Below are 16162 nucleotides of genomic sequence, written 5' to 3'. Positions count from 1 at the left end.
TTATTAAGGCGGAAAAAAAAGACAACCCAATGTACGAGGCTGCCACTTAATGAGATCTGGAATAATAGATGTACGAATTAAGCCTTACCCTGTAATGGAAAAGACTGTTTCCAATATTTGAAACCATAAATAAACAGAAATATTAAATAAGTGTAAGATTAAAAAAACCAAACCTTAAAAATCACAAGAGATTGAAGATTTGGGCAATGTTGGAGTACTTGTAGAAACCAATTCATGTTATAGATCTTAACAATAAACTTGAGGAATGATAAATTACTAAACATGCAAGTAAACTTGTAGTCTGGTGAAGCTTGAAAAAATGAAAAATCCTGAATCAAAGAAAACATATAAACATGAGAATGAATAACAACAACATAACAACTAAACCTTTCTTACGATAGGTGAGATTGGCTACATGATTCGAACGACGTCATAAATGATATATTATAAATCATATTCTTTACCGAAACATGATAATAAATGACAAAACTAATGAAAATTCAATGGTGATGATGATATACCTCTTTGAAACCAAGAAACTTTACTTGACGAATGCATTCCATTGGAATACAATCAGCCATTGAAACACGTACTGTAACCAAATTTTGCAAACTTTGAACTTCAAACTCTTCATCATGATTGAAAGTATAACCATCTTCAACTACTGGTTTGACTGCATGCAATTCCTCAAGATTTGGACACCCAGAAAGAAGGTGCATAAGATGTCTATGTTCTTTGAAAACAACATCATCCAAATGCATGGTTTTGAGACATGGAAACCCATCAATGAAAACATTATCAACTTTTAACTTGTTCAGTTTAAGAACCATTAGGGTTTTGCTACCAAGAATATTTCCAAGTGGGAAATTAATATCAAGTGATAAACTTAGACTAAGATCAAGATTCTCAAGTCCACGTTGTATTGCACCATTAACCCATGTGCTAATATCAAAAGAATCAGCATCATAAATAGGACCATTGATTTTAAGACAAAACCTTTTCAAAGGTAGTTTCAAACCTCTCATACGCATAACTGAATAAACTACCCAACTTCCAATGTCTTCATTGGGTTGAGTGAAGTTTATAGAAGGAGCAAAGAGCCATAGTGGTCTAAACCTCTTTGAAAGAACACTGGTTGCAACAGCATCTTTGGTTGGCAGAAAAGATAGAATGTGACAAAGAATATCATCTGAGAAATTGTTAATATCATTGATTACTGTCTCTGCCATTGTGATTTTATGGGTTTTGTTCATTAGGGTTAGGATGATTCAAGAGGAATTTATAGTGTTCTATATGATTGGGATAATCAGGAATGTATCTTTAATTTCATATGATATATTATCTAAATCTAATCTAATCTAATCTAATCTATTTATATAGATTTATTTTAGGGTATATTGTTAAAGTAATGGTTTCTTCTTATGCAAGGCACCATTCTTACCTTATTTGTTAGTATATAGTTAGGTTAGTTGGGTTAGTTATTAACCACTTTCTTCTTTTAGGATATATAGTCTTCTTCTTCATTATGGCAATTCATTCAATTCATATTACTTTCATTTTAAGCAATAAAAGATTTCTCTACAACTTTCTTTTTTTCCATTGATGGCTTATTGCAAAGTTAAGATGGTATCAGAGTAACAATTGCTCTCATTACTAACCTCCCTTCTTTTCTCCTCTTCCTTGTCTTTCCTCTCTTTACTATTCCAATAACCTTCTCCTCTCTCTACAACTCTAGATAATGCCGGACCATAACATAAATCCCTCAAACCCATATTTTATGCACTCCAGTGAAAATTCGGCTCTTGTTCTAATCACCCCCTTGCTGAATGGGAGAAATTACCATTCTTGGGCTCATGCATTCAAGATGGCCGTCGAGTCCAAGAACAAGATGAAGTTTATTGATGGAAGCCTGACCAAGCCACCATCAGATGATCCTCTTCACATTCCCTGGGTGAGATGCAATAACATGATACTCTCACGAATTTTATGGATTGTTAATGTCTCTATCGTCTGGAAAGATATGAAAGATGGGTATTCAAAAGGTGATGGTTTTCATATAGCCAAATTGCAATTAGAATTTTGTCACCTAAGCCAAGGAACCCTAACTATTTCTGAATTTTTTAGCCAATTAAAGTCTATATGGGAAGAAATTGAAAACTTTAGGCCACTAAGAACTTGTAAGTGTCCTACACCATGTATTTATGGTACTGTTGAATCAATGAAAGCTTATAGGGATCAAGATTATGCAATTAGGCTCCTAACAGGTTTGAGTGACCAATTTCCACAAGTAAGATCCCAAATTATGTTAATAGAGCCTCTTCCCAACATCAATAAAGTCTTTTCATTGCTTATACAGTAAGAGGAACAATTTGAAAATCCTACCTTACCCAACATTGAAACAAAATGACAGATTCTGTTAGTAAACTCTAGACATGATTATCAATCTAGGAGCACTAGAAATCGAAGAGGAAGAGGAAATGATTCGAATAGAGGGAGAGTTGGTAGGCTCACTAGTGGAGTAGGTAGATCCCAGATCAATAGATTCTGCACTCATGGCCAAAGAACCCACACACCATTGAGACTTGATTCCTAAAACATGGATACCCACTAGGGTTCCAATCTAACAGATCCAATAGAATGGCAAACAACACAATGGGTTTTCCATTGGACAAGGTTGAAGATATCAATACAGAAACAAGAATCATTCCACCTATAAAGAATTACAATCACACCTTCACCCAAGAACAAGTTCAAGGTTTGTTGGATATGCTGCATCAAGCTAAGGTTGATCAAAACCATGTTGCCAACACTACAAATACTACAAATTTTGTCATCAACACCACAGTGCAATCCTATGACTTAGGTAATGTAAGATTTCAGTGGCTCCTTGGGGCACTGGAGCCATAGACCACATCACCTATGATGTGAAACAATTCATCACACATGACACCATAACTCCAATGGTTATCAATTTACTCAATGGTAGCAAGATATCTACTTCCATATATGGAATTGTAAAATTGTCTACCTCCTTTATCTTAACCAATGTTTTGTATGTTCCTAATTCCATGTTAACTTGATTTTTGTCAATAAACTGATTCAAGATTTACATTGTCACTTGATATTTACTAAGAATCAATGTCTTATTTTGCAGAACCATATCAAGAAGATGATTGATTCAGCTAGGCTTCAACAAGGGTTATTCACCTTGCATACACGACATGTCTTCAAACCAAGTTCCTTTACTTTTTACAATAATTCTAGCACTAATTTTGTTTCATGGCACTTAAGACTACGCCATATTTCTGATTTTGCTATGCATGTTATCAATAAACAATATCCTTCTTCTATCACCAATTTTAGATCTTCAAAACCTTGTGACATATGTCACTATTCTAGACAAAAGAAAGTCCCTTTTTCATCAAGTACTTCCGAAACAATTAAGCCTTTTCAAATTCTTCATGCTAACATATGGGGTCCTTATGTTGTCCCCTCTTTTTTTGGTTACAAATATTTCCTTACCTTAGTAGATGATTTTACTAGATTTACTTGGACCATTATGCTTGAATTTGTAGATACCCAAGGATCTACTAGGTATCCAAGGACCCACAGGTAGTAAACTTAATGGATATCAACATTGCTCCAGAACGGGTCTATGACAAAAAATGAAGTAACATGGCGGATTTGGGTAAGATACTATCAGAACCCATTTAGACCCATTACTATCCATATATCTTGATATTTGAGAAAACTTTACACATCTTTTAAAAAGTTTATCAAATAAGTCTAGAGTGAATTTTTTAACTTCTAAAATTTTATTTAGGTCCCATAAATGTTGGAGTGAAATTTTTGGTGGTGAAATCATTAATTAAATTTATCTATAATTAAATGTTTGAGGCCTGTAAAAAATTTATTCCTATAAAATAATGGTTGCATACACCTCTGGTAATTTTATGACTTTCCTCTTTGAAATAGTTTTTGTGCAACAACTCTTATGGAGGATTTTCTTAATAGTCAATGCTGAAATGTTTCTTTAAGCATGTGAATGTTGAATATCAAATCGAATCTAATAATTTCAAGAAGAATTATATTTTATAATCACACAAACCTGTAATGCATACCATGTGATTATTATAAATTACTTTATAATCATGTCTTCAACATGTAATACATTAATATAGAACAAAAACGACAAAACAAAAGTAGCTGGAATAATGAAACATGGTCCCATTAATACAGAATAAAGAATATCAAAAGCAACTCTATCATTATTAACTTCAAATATATCCACCTAGTAAGAATTTTATAGAAATAATACAAGTGAATAATGAATGATAAATTAACTTTGTATAAAAATATTTATATTATCATCAATGTATAGATATTACATTCTATGTAATACCCAAATAAAAAAATGTAATATTTATTCACTATATAATCTTAAAGATTCAATCAAAACTAATACATTATCCATAATTTATTTCTGTATTTCTTAACTTTAAAAGTCTACCAATCTTAACTAATTAATAATTATGTATTGTAGAATGAATTTAATATGTATACAGTAAGAGTTTTTTATACTATCAGCAAATTATCTATCATTGATTTATTAATCATTATTGACTCTCAAACTAAAATAATATAAATTAATAGTAGATAATGGTTTGACGATCTAAAAAATTTTATACTGTAAATACATACATTTTAAACTATTATATAATATTAAACTCTTACATCACTAACACATTTTTTCTCTTTCTCTTAGAGAAAAAAATAATGCACGTTTTTCCATAAAAAAGTGATGTGAAGCATGGACCATGTTTGCAAAATATAACTTCAATATTACAACCATAGTGGAGCATTTCTTAGGCATAAGCAGAGACTTCAACAACCAAAATGTGTTCATATTATTTGCTAAAATCACATGCTTAATTATATATATATATATATATATTATATGTATGTATATATATGTATGTATATATATGTGTATAAGCATCTTCCAACTTCAACTTCTATCATCAAACACCATATACCAGACACTTAGAAGCATGTGCAATACTCATTGATATCAAATTATACAAAATTCATGGCAACCTTGCTTGTAGCATCATCATATCAAAATCTCTTCATATTGTTATGTATTCTTCTAACACTCTCTTCAAACCAAGTTACAAGTTTTTCAAAGATTGCATCTTTGGCCACAGCTACTATGAATGAAACAACTGATTCAATAGAGAGTGAAGCAAATGCACTATTGAAGTGGAAATCAAGTTTTGACACCAAAAGCCAAGTTCTATTATCATCATGGAAAAGCACTACTACTACTAGTGTATGCAAATGGGAAGGGATTCTATGTGATAAATCCAAGTCAGTTTATAGTTTAAGTCTTACAAATTATGGACTCAAAGGTACACTTCATACACTTAGTTTCTCTTCCTTACCCAACCTCTTAAGCTTAGATATTAGCAACAACTCTTTTTATGGAACAATTCCTCCACAAATTGGTAACTTATCAAGACTTAATCATATGAACATGTCTTACAATTTCTTAAATGGTTCCATTCCTCAAGAAATGTGGACATTGAGGAGTTTGTATGATTTGGATCTAGCTAGATGCAATCTTAGTGGGTCAATTCCTATTTCCATAGTAAACTTGGCTAACTTATCACATCTAGATTTTGGAAACAACTATCTAGAAGGGTATATTCCTATAGAAATTGGGAAATTGAGCAACCTGGTTTATCTTGGCATTGCACATAATCCAACCTTGAAGGGTTCCATACCCAAAGAAATTGGAATGTTGAGAAAGCTTGAGTTTCTTGATTTGTCAGAAAGTGGTCTCTATGGTACTATTCCTTCTGAAATTGGAAATTTAACCAAGCTGAACTTTCTTTACCTTTTCGGAAATTTACTCTCCGGGTCAATCCCATCCTCCATATGGAACTTGGTTAATTTGTTTGAGCTCAACTTTAGCATCAATAAGCTTTCTGGATCAATCCCATCCTATGTAGGAAACTTAGTCAATTTGACTATCCTTGCACTTTCCGAAAACCATCTTTCTGGACCAATTCCTCCGACTATTGGAAACCTGACACAGCTCAATGTACTGTACTTGGTCACAAATAACTTCTCTGGATCAATTCCTACCTCTGTAGGGAATCTGGTCAATTTATATTTGCTCAGCCTTGGAGAAAACAATCTCTCAGGGTCGGTTCCTTCGACAATTGGAAACTTGATACAGCTCAACGACCTGCAATTATTCGGAAACAAACTAAGTGGTAGCCTTCCACATGAAATGAATAACCTTACCAACTTGAGTAACTTGCAGTTGTCTGACAATAATTTGATTGGTCCTTTGCCACCACAAATCTGCTCAAGTGGGTATTTAGAAACCTTGAGTGCTGATAACAACAAATTTTCGGGTCCAATACCAACAAGCCTTAAGAACTGCTCTAGTGTCACTAGAATCAGGCTCGATGAAAATCAAATTGAAGGAAATATAACGGAAGACTTCGGCGTCTATCCAAATTTGGACTATATTGATCTGAGCAGCAATAGATTTTATGGTCAAGTTTCTCCAAATTGGGGCAAATGCCCTAAACTTACTCGGCTTATCATCCGAAACAATAATCTTTCTGGTGGTATACCAATAGAACTTGTTAATGCAACCAAGCTAGGCGCACTTCACCTTTCATCGAATCAGTTGACAGGAAAGCTTCCAAAGGAGCTAGGGAATTTGAAATCACTAGTTGAACTCAGGATCAGCAACAATCATCTTTCTGGAAACATTCCAACAGAAATAGGTTCGCTGCAGAATCTTCAACACTTGGATCTAGCAGGAAATGAGTTCAGTGGCACGATACCGGAAAAGGTGATGGCCTTACCAAATTTGCTAGAGTTGAATTTGAGCAACAATAAAATAGAAGGAAGCATTCCCTCTAATATTGGCCAATCTCTCGCATTTCTTGATCTTAGTTACAATTCGTTGTCCGGAACAATACCCACAATGCTTGGAGATTTGAAGCACTTGGAAATGTTGAATGTCTCACATAATGATCTTTCCGGGACCATTCCATCTAGTTTTGATACTACATTAATCTTGAATACTGTCAACATATCTTACAATCAGTTAGAAGGTCCAATTCCGAATACTAAAGCCTTTCTTAATGCTTCAATCGAATCATTAAAAAATAACAGAGGCTTATGTGGTAATGTTACTGGCTTGTTGCTTTGCTCAACCGATAGCAGTCATAAGAAGAGCCGCAATGTCCTAAAGTTTGTTTTATTTTATATCTTGGGACCCCTAGCACTAGTGTTTTGTGGAGTGGTACTTTCAATGTACATTATTTGTCGACGTAAAAGAAAGAGTGAAGTCCAGGCTCAAGAAGCACAGACTGAAGCACACTTTTCCATATGGAGTTATGACGGAAAAATGATGTTTGAAACTATCATTGAAGCTACGGAGAATTTTGATGACAAGTATCTCATTGGAGTTGGAGGGCAAGGGCGCGTTTACAAGGCCGATTTGCCTACGGGTCAGGTTGTCGCGGTGAAGAAACTTCATTCAGTAACAGGTGAGGAAATGTCGAGTGTAAAAGCTTTTACAAGTGAGATTCAAACCTTGACAGGAGTAAAGCACAGGAACCCCTGGGTGAGATGCAATAACATGATACTCTCACGAATTTTATGGATTGTTAATGTCTCTATCGTCTGGAAAGATATGAAAGATGGGTATTCAAAAGGTGATGGTTTTCATATAGCCAAATTGCAATTAGAATTTTGTCACCTAAGCCAAGGAACCCTAACTATTTCTGAATTTTTTAGCCAATTAAAGTCTATATGGGAAGAAATTGAAAACTTTAGGCCACTAAGAACTTGTAAGTGTCCTACACCATGTATTTATGGTACTGTTGAATCAATGAAAGCTTATAGGGATCAAGATTATGCAATTAGGCTCCTAACAGGTTTGAGTGACCAATTTCCACAAGTAAGATCCCAAATTATGTTAATAGAGCCTCTTCCCAACATCAATAAAGTCTTTTCATTGCTTATACAGTAAGAGGAACAATTTGAAAATCCTACCTTACCCAACATTGAAACAAAATGACAGATTCTGTTAGTAAACTCTAGACATGATTATCAATCTAGGAGCACTAGAAATCGAAGAGGAAGAGGAAATGATTCGAATAGAGGGAGAGTTGGTAGGCTCACTAGTGGAGTAGGTAGATCCCAGATCAATAGATTCTGCACTCATGGCCAAAGAACCCACACACCATTGAGACTTGATTCCTAAAACATGGATACCCACTAGGGTTCCAATCTAACAGATCCAATAGAATGGCAAACAACACAATGGGTTTTCCATTGGACAAGGTTGAAGATATCAATACAGAAACAAGAATCATTCCACCTATAAAGAATTACAATCACACCTTCACCCAAGAACAAGTTCAAGGTTTGTTGGATATGCTGCATCAAGCTAAGGTTGATCAAAACCATGTTGCCAACACTACAAATACTACAAATTTTGTCATCAACACCACAGTGCAATCCTATGACTTAGGTAATGTAAGATTTCAGTGGCTCCTTGGGGCACTGGAGCCATAGACCACATCACCTATGATGTGAAACAATTCATCACACATGACACCATAACTCCAATGGTTATCAATTTACTCAATGGTAGCAAGATATCTACTTCCATATATGGAATTGTAAAATTGTCTACCTCCTTTATCTTAACCAATGTTTTGTATGTTCCTAATTCCATGTTAACTTGATTTTTGTCAATAAACTGATTCAAGATTTACATTGTCACTTGATATTTACTAAGAATCAATGTCTTATTTTGCAGAACCATATCAAGAAGATGATTGATTCAGCTAGGCTTCAACAAGGGTTATTCACCTTGCATACACGACATGTCTTCAAACCAAGTTCCTTTACTTTTTACAATAATTCTAGCACTAATTTTGTTTCATGGCACTTAAGACTACGCCATATTTCTGATTTTGCTATGCATGTTATCAATAAACAATATCCTTCTTCTATCACCAATTTTAGATCTTCAAAACCTTGTGACATATGTCACTATTCTAGACAAAAGAAAGTCCCTTTTTCATCAAGTACTTCCGAAACAATTAAGCCTTTTCAAATTCTTCATGCTAACATATGGGGTCCTTATGTTGTCCCCTCTTTTTTTGGTTACAAATATTTCCTTACCTTAGTAGATGATTTTACTAGATTTACTTGGACCATTATGCTTGAATTTGTAGATACCCAAGGATCTACTAGGTATCCAAGGACCCACAGGTAGTAAACTTAATGGATATCAACATTGCTCCAGAACGGGTCTATGACAAAAAATGAAGTAACATGGCGGATTTGGGTAAGATACTATCAGAACCCATTTAGACCCATTACTATCCATATATCTTGATATTTGAGAAAACTTTACACATCTTTTAAAAAGTTTATCAAATAAGTCTAGAGTGAATTTTTTAACTTCTAAAATTTTATTTAGGTCCCATAAATGTTGGAGTGAAATTTTTGGTGGTGAAATCATTAATTAAATTTATCTATAATTAAATGTTTGAGGCCTGTAAAAAATTTATTCCTATAAAATAATGGTTGCATACACCTCTGGTAATTTTATGACTTTCCTCTTTGAAATAGTTTTTGTGCAACAACTCTTATGGAGGATTTTCTTAATAGTCAATGCTGAAATGTTTCTTTAAGCATGTGAATGTTGAATATCAAATCGAATCTAATAATTTCAAGAAGAATTATATTTTATAATCACACAAACCTGTAATGCATACCATGTGATTATTATAAATTACTTTATAATCATGTCTTCAACATGTAATACATTAATATAGAACAAAAACGACAAAACAAAAGTAGCTGGAATAATGAAACATGGTCCCATTAATACAGAATAAAGAATATCAAAAGCAACTCTATCATTATTAACTTCAAATATATCCACCTAGTAAGAATTTTATAGAAATAATACAAGTGAATAATGAATGATAAATTAACTTTGTATAAAAATATTTATATTATCATCAATGTATAGATATTACATTCTATGTAATACCCAAATAAAAAAATGTAATATTTATTCACTATATAATCTTAAAGATTCAATCAAAACTAATACATTATCCATAATTTATTTCTGTATTTCTTAACTTTAAAAGTCTACCAATCTTAACTAATTAATAATTATGTATTGTAGAATGAATTTAATATGTATACAGTAAGAGTTTTTTATACTATCAGCAAATTATCTATCATTGATTTATTAATCATTATTGACTCTCAAACTAAAATAATATAAATTAATAGTAGATAATGGTTTGACGATCTAAAAAATTTTATACTGTAAATACATACATTTTAAACTATTATATAATATTAAACTCTTACATCACTAACACATTTTTTCTCTTTCTCTTAGAGAAAAAAATAATGCACGTTTTTCCATAAAAAAGTGATGTGAAGCATGGACCATGTTTGCAAAATATAACTTCAATATTACAACCATAGTGGAGCATTTCTTAGGCATAAGCAGAGACTTCAACAACCAAAATGTGTTCATATTATTTGCTAAAATCACATGCTTAATTATATATATATATATATATATTATATGTATGTATATATATGTATGTATATATATGTGTATAAGCATCTTCCAACTTCAACTTCTATCATCAAACACCATATACCAGACACTTAGAAGCATGTGCAATACTCATTGATATCAAATTATACAAAATTCATGGCAACCTTGCTTGTAGCATCATCATATCAAAATCTCTTCATATTGTTATGTATTCTTCTAACACTCTCTTCAAACCAAGTTACAAGTTTTTCAAAGATTGCATCTTTGGCCACAGCTACTATGAATGAAACAACTGATTCAATAGAGAGTGAAGCAAATGCACTATTGAAGTGGAAATCAAGTTTTGACACCAAAAGCCAAGTTCTATTATCATCATGGAAAAGCACTACTACTACTAGTGTATGCAAATGGGAAGGGATTCTATGTGATAAATCCAAGTCAGTTTATAGTTTAAGTCTTACAAATTATGGACTCAAAGGTACACTTCATACACTTAGTTTCTCTTCCTTACCCAACCTCTTAAGCTTAGATATTAGCAACAACTCTTTTTATGGAACAATTCCTCCACAAATTGGTAACTTATCAAGACTTAATCATATGAACATGTCTTACAATTTCTTAAATGGTTCCATTCCTCAAGAAATGTGGACATTGAGGAGTTTGTATGATTTGGATCTAGCTAGATGCAATCTTAGTGGGTCAATTCCTATTTCCATAGTAAACTTGGCTAACTTATCACATCTAGATTTTGGAAACAACTATCTAGAAGGGTATATTCCTATAGAAATTGGGAAATTGAGCAACCTGGTTTATCTTGGCATTGCACATAATCCAACCTTGAAGGGTTCCATACCCAAAGAAATTGGAATGTTGAGAAAGCTTGAGTTTCTTGATTTGTCAGAAAGTGGTCTCTATGGTACTATTCCTTCTGAAATTGGAAATTTAACCAAGCTGAACTTTCTTTACCTTTTCGGAAATTTACTCTCCGGGTCAATCCCATCCTCCATATGGAACTTGGTTAATTTGTTTGAGCTCAACTTTAGCATCAATAAGCTTTCTGGATCAATCCCATCCTATGTAGGAAACTTAGTCAATTTGACTATCCTTGCACTTTCCGAAAACCATCTTTCTGGACCAATTCCTCCGACTATTGGAAACCTGACACAGCTCAATGTACTGTACTTGGTCACAAATAACTTCTCTGGATCAATTCCTACCTCTGTAGGGAATCTGGTCAATTTATATTTGCTCAGCCTTGGAGAAAACAATCTCTCAGGGTCGGTTCCTTCGACAATTGGAAACTTGATACAGCTCAACGACCTGCAATTATTCGGAAACAAACTAAGTGGTAGCCTTCCACATGAAATGAATAACCTTACCAACTTGAGTAACTTGCAGTTGTCTGACAATAATTTGATTGGTCCTTTGCCACCACAAATCTGCTCAAGTGGGTATTTAGAAACCTTGAGTGCTGATAACAACAAATTTTCGGGTCCAATACCAACAAGCCTTAAGAACTGCTCTAGTGTCACTAGAATCAGGCTCGATGAAAATCAAATTGAAGGAAATATAACGGAAGACTTCGGCGTCTATCCAAATTTGGACTATATTGATCTGAGCAGCAATAGATTTTATGGTCAAGTTTCTCCAAATTGGGGCAAATGCCCTAAACTTACTCGGCTTATCATCCGAAACAATAATCTTTCTGGTGGTATACCAATAGAACTTGTTAATGCAACCAAGCTAGGCGCACTTCACCTTTCATCGAATCAGTTGACAGGAAAGCTTCCAAAGGAGCTAGGGAATTTGAAATCACTAGTTGAACTCAGGATCAGCAACAATCATCTTTCTGGAAACATTCCAACAGAAATAGGTTCGCTGCAGAATCTTCAACACTTGGATCTAGCAGGAAATGAGTTCAGTGGCACGATACCGGAAAAGGTGATGGCCTTACCAAATTTGCTAGAGTTGAATTTGAGCAACAATAAAATAGAAGGAAGCATTCCCTCTAATATTGGCCAATCTCTCGCATTTCTTGATCTTAGTTACAATTCGTTGTCCGGAACAATACCCACAATGCTTGGAGATTTGAAGCACTTGGAAATGTTGAATGTCTCACATAATGATCTTTCCGGGACCATTCCATCTAGTTTTGATACTACATTAATCTTGAATACTGTCAACATATCTTACAATCAGTTAGAAGGTCCAATTCCGAATACTAAAGCCTTTCTTAATGCTTCAATCGAATCATTAAAAAATAACAGAGGCTTATGTGGTAATGTTACTGGCTTGTTGCTTTGCTCAACCGATAGCAGTCATAAGAAGAGCCGCAATGTCCTAAAGTTTGTTTTATTTTATATCTTGGGACCCCTAGCACTAGTGTTTTGTGGAGTGGTACTTTCAATGTACATTATTTGTCGACGTAAAAGAAAGAGTGAAGTCCAGGCTCAAGAAGCACAGACTGAAGCACACTTTTCCATATGGAGTTATGACGGAAAAATGATGTTTGAAACTATCATTGAAGCTACGGAGAATTTTGATGACAAGTATCTCATTGGAGTTGGAGGGCAAGGGCGCGTTTACAAGGCCGATTTGCCTACGGGTCAGGTTGTCGCGGTGAAGAAACTTCATTCAGTAACAGGTGAGGAAATGTCGAGTGTAAAAGCTTTTACAAGTGAGATTCAAACCTTGACAGGAGTAAAGCACAGGAACATTATAAAGCTCTATGGATTTTGTTTGCATTCACAGTTTTCATTTTTGGTCTATGAGTTCTTGGAAAGTGGCAACTTGGATCAAATGCTAAAAGAGGACACACAAGCAACTGCATTTGATTGGGAAAAGAGGGTTAATGTTATTAAGGGTGTAGCCAATGCTTTATCCTATATGCATCATGACTGCTCACCCCCGATAATTCACCGCGATATTTCGAGCAAAAATGTTCTTTTAGATCTCGAATACGAAGCTCATCTTTCTGACTTTGGGACAGCAAAGTTTCTAACTCATGGTTCAAAAACTTGGACTGCATTTGCAGGCACCTTCGGGTACGCCGCTCCAGGTTAGACCCTTTCCCCTTCTATTTCTAAATGTAAATGATCACATTATCTTTCACTTACATCACTTTCGTTATATCGATATTCCGCATAGGGATTGGCTCACCTGTACAAAAGTTAGACCAATCCCAATGAAAGAATACGAGTAACGCAAAAACGACGAAAATTGTAAACAAGTAAAGAAAAGGGTGGTCCATTACCCGAGTCTCCCACTTAGTCGGGTCTAGGGAAGGTACATGTATACATACAGCTTTAACCTCGCAAGCGGAAAGGCTGTTTCCAGGATCTGAACCTGTGATCTCATGATCACTAAACAACTACTTTATCGTTCTAGAATGTAAACAAGTGATGTGCAAAATTATCCTTGTAGAAAACACAAGTTGCTACTATTGAAACCTATAAAACATTTCAAAATTTTCTTTGCAGAGCTTGCACAAACAATGGAAGTGAATGAGAAATGTGATGCATACAGTTTTGGAGTACTTGCATTAGAAATCATAATGGGAAAGCACCCAGGAGATCTCATTTCATTGTTTATGTCATCATCAACAGTTCCAATTGCTAATAATCTGCTATTGATTGATGCTTTAGATCAAAGAATTCCTCAACCAACAAAGAATCCAATTGTTGGGGAAATTATCTTGATTGCAAAGTTGGCACTTACTTGTTTGAGTACAAATCCACATTCTCGTCCAACCATGGAGGAAGTTTCTAAGGAACTTGATAAAGGAAAATCACCTTTACAATACCAGTTTCATACAATTAGACTTGGACAACTCCATTGAATTATTGAACTAAAGTAACGACAGTCCAATGCACGAGACTCTCATATTGTTGTTCGGAATGAACCCGTAAATAACTTGCCCTGTAAGTAGAGAGACTGTTTTTATGATATGAAGCCGTAAATAAAAAAGTGGTTTCCTAGACTGACCAATTTTACTTGGTATAAGATCAGAACTTTTCTGTTATTCTGTTGTAGATAAAATGTTTGATGAAATGTTTGTGTGTTTGGTGATTACATGCTTAATGTCTCTTTTGATATTAACCTTTTAATTTGTGTTGAACCTTAAAACTATAGTTGTTAAATTAGTAAATATCATTTTCTTGAATTTTCTACATTCTTCATTATTGCTTTTCACCCATTTCTTTCTGCCTTTTTTCTTCATCTCAGCCAAATTGGAAATTCAAGAGCTTAATTAAAAAATTGCATAGATAGATAACCATTCCACTTATGGAAAATCATTGTGTATAGTTAAGAACTTAATTTAAAATGCAACTTAACATAATAGAAGAAATATCACTAAAGCTATGAAAAAATGGAGTAGTGTGTGACGCTAAGTTCAGATATGAAATACACCATCTTTTCCATGTTCATATGAATAAAGACATAAGGATTAGGAAGTGTTGAGTTGTGGGGAGAAGTGAAAGCGTTTACAAGTAGAAAAAGTTCATGTAATTAATGTTTCAAGGTTTTGGTTAAAGACGTTGTGTCTTATATTGAAGATGAAAACTCTATCATGTCATGTATTCCAAGTCATAAACACAAAGAGGACTTTCTTCTTCTTCATGCTTTGAATCCCTCATCAATGAGGTTAGAACAACAAGCTCAAACTTCTTTTTGTAACTAGTTATGGAAAGAAACCTTTGAAGAATGTTGACACAAAGAAAGAGAGTTTGTTGTGACAAAGTTTGGAGTCTCCAATGTGTTTCAATCAACCAATGTATCATGTTTTTCCACATGTCTGAATTAATATTCTTGTACCCTTTTACAATGTTGTAGCATTCATCAAGATGGTAAAATGCATGGAGTTCATCATCATATTCATCACTTTTATCAAATGAGTGATCAAGATCTTGGTCAGAGGTCTATTACCGAACATACAAGATCAGGTCTACATAAATACAGATCATTTCCAAATAGACAAGATTCAGTCAATATGATAGTTTATCATGTCTGGAAGGTCAGACTAACTAAGGGGAAGGACGAGAGCAATAAAACAAGGTCAGTGTTTGCTACGCCCAAAAACTATCCTTCACGCCAAAGACAAAGGACATGTTACCTGAGCTCTGGACAAGCTCATGTTGCTCACGTAGCAGAGGTAGTTCAAATCTACAACATTAGTCTGATAGACTACTAAAAAGACAAAGTCACACCGTCTACAATAATGACATCTCACCTTGAAGTACAATTCACTTCACCCTATAATATAAATAGGTTAAACCACTCTTTCTCTCTCTAAGCACACTCCTATAAATATTGATTTGAATGTTGGAATCTCTTTTCAAGTAATCACCCAAAATAGTCCAAAACCGACAACTACCTGATTCTACCTAGAGCCCAAGCTCCAACAACTCCCTAAGGTCAGCAATAGCTTGGATCAAGTAAAGCAACTCAGACTAATATTTATGTACATTATTAGTACATAAATATTACATACATTAAAAATGGAAACTCATAAGTTGTTTTAAGTTA

At 34.1% G+C, this 16162-nt stretch overlaps 3 protein-coding genes across 3 annotated transcripts; 2 read left to right on the top strand and 1 right to left on the bottom strand.

The window, feature by feature from the left end:
- Positions 501-1229, bottom strand: LOC109356138 (F-box/LRR-repeat protein At4g14103-like). Its single transcript, XM_019599475.1, has one exon. The coding sequence runs from the start codon at positions 1227-1229 to the stop codon at positions 501-503; it is 729 nt and encodes a 242-aa protein (XP_019455020.1).
- LOC109356137 (probable leucine-rich repeat receptor-like protein kinase At1g35710) lies at positions 5213-8610 on the top strand. Its single transcript, XM_019599474.1, has 2 exons — positions 5213-7967; positions 8315-8610. The coding sequence occupies exons 1-2, from the start codon at positions 5213-5215 to the stop codon at positions 8608-8610; spliced, it is 3051 nt and encodes a 1016-aa protein (XP_019455019.1).
- Positions 8371-14760, top strand: LOC109356892 (MDIS1-interacting receptor like kinase 2-like). Its single transcript, XM_019600509.1, has 3 exons — positions 8371-8398; positions 10774-13694; positions 14116-14760. Exons 2-3 carry the CDS (start codon positions 10793-10795, stop codon positions 14472-14474), a joined length of 3261 nt encoding a protein of 1086 aa, XP_019456054.1. The 5' UTR covers positions 8371-8398; positions 10774-10792; the 3' UTR covers positions 14475-14760.

Source organism: Lupinus angustifolius, chromosome LG09 (assembly GCF_001865875.1).
Source record: "Lupinus angustifolius cultivar Tanjil chromosome LG09, LupAngTanjil_v1.0, whole genome shotgun sequence".
NCBI classification, from domain to species: Eukaryota; Viridiplantae; Streptophyta; class Magnoliopsida; order Fabales; family Fabaceae; genus Lupinus; species Lupinus angustifolius.
Note: the sequence above shows the minus strand (reverse complement) of the source record. Positions and strands in the feature narration are given on the sequence as shown.

What these genes read in the sequence shown, in the direction of transcription:
- LOC109356892 (XM_019600509.1), top strand. Translation starts at nt 10,793, where the DNA reads ATGGCAACCTTGCTTGTAGCATCATCATATCAAAATCTCTTCATATTG. An exon ending in CTTCGGGTACGCCGCTCCAG is followed by an intron (nt 13,695 to 14,115) that starts GTTAGACCCTTT and finishes TTTTCTTTGCAG; the next exon opens with AGCTTGCACAAACAATGGAA.
- LOC109356138 (XM_019599475.1), bottom strand. Translation starts at nt 1,229, where the DNA reads ATGGCAGAGACAGTAATCAATGATATTAACAATTTCTCAGATGATATT.
- LOC109356137 (XM_019599474.1), top strand. Translation starts at nt 5,213, where the DNA reads ATGAATGAAACAACTGATTCAATAGAGAGTGAAGCAAATGCACTATTG. An exon ending in TGCAATTAGGCTCCTAACAG is followed by an intron (nt 7,968 to 8,314) that starts GTTTGAGTGACC and finishes GATACCCACTAG; the next exon opens with GGTTCCAATCTAACAGATCC.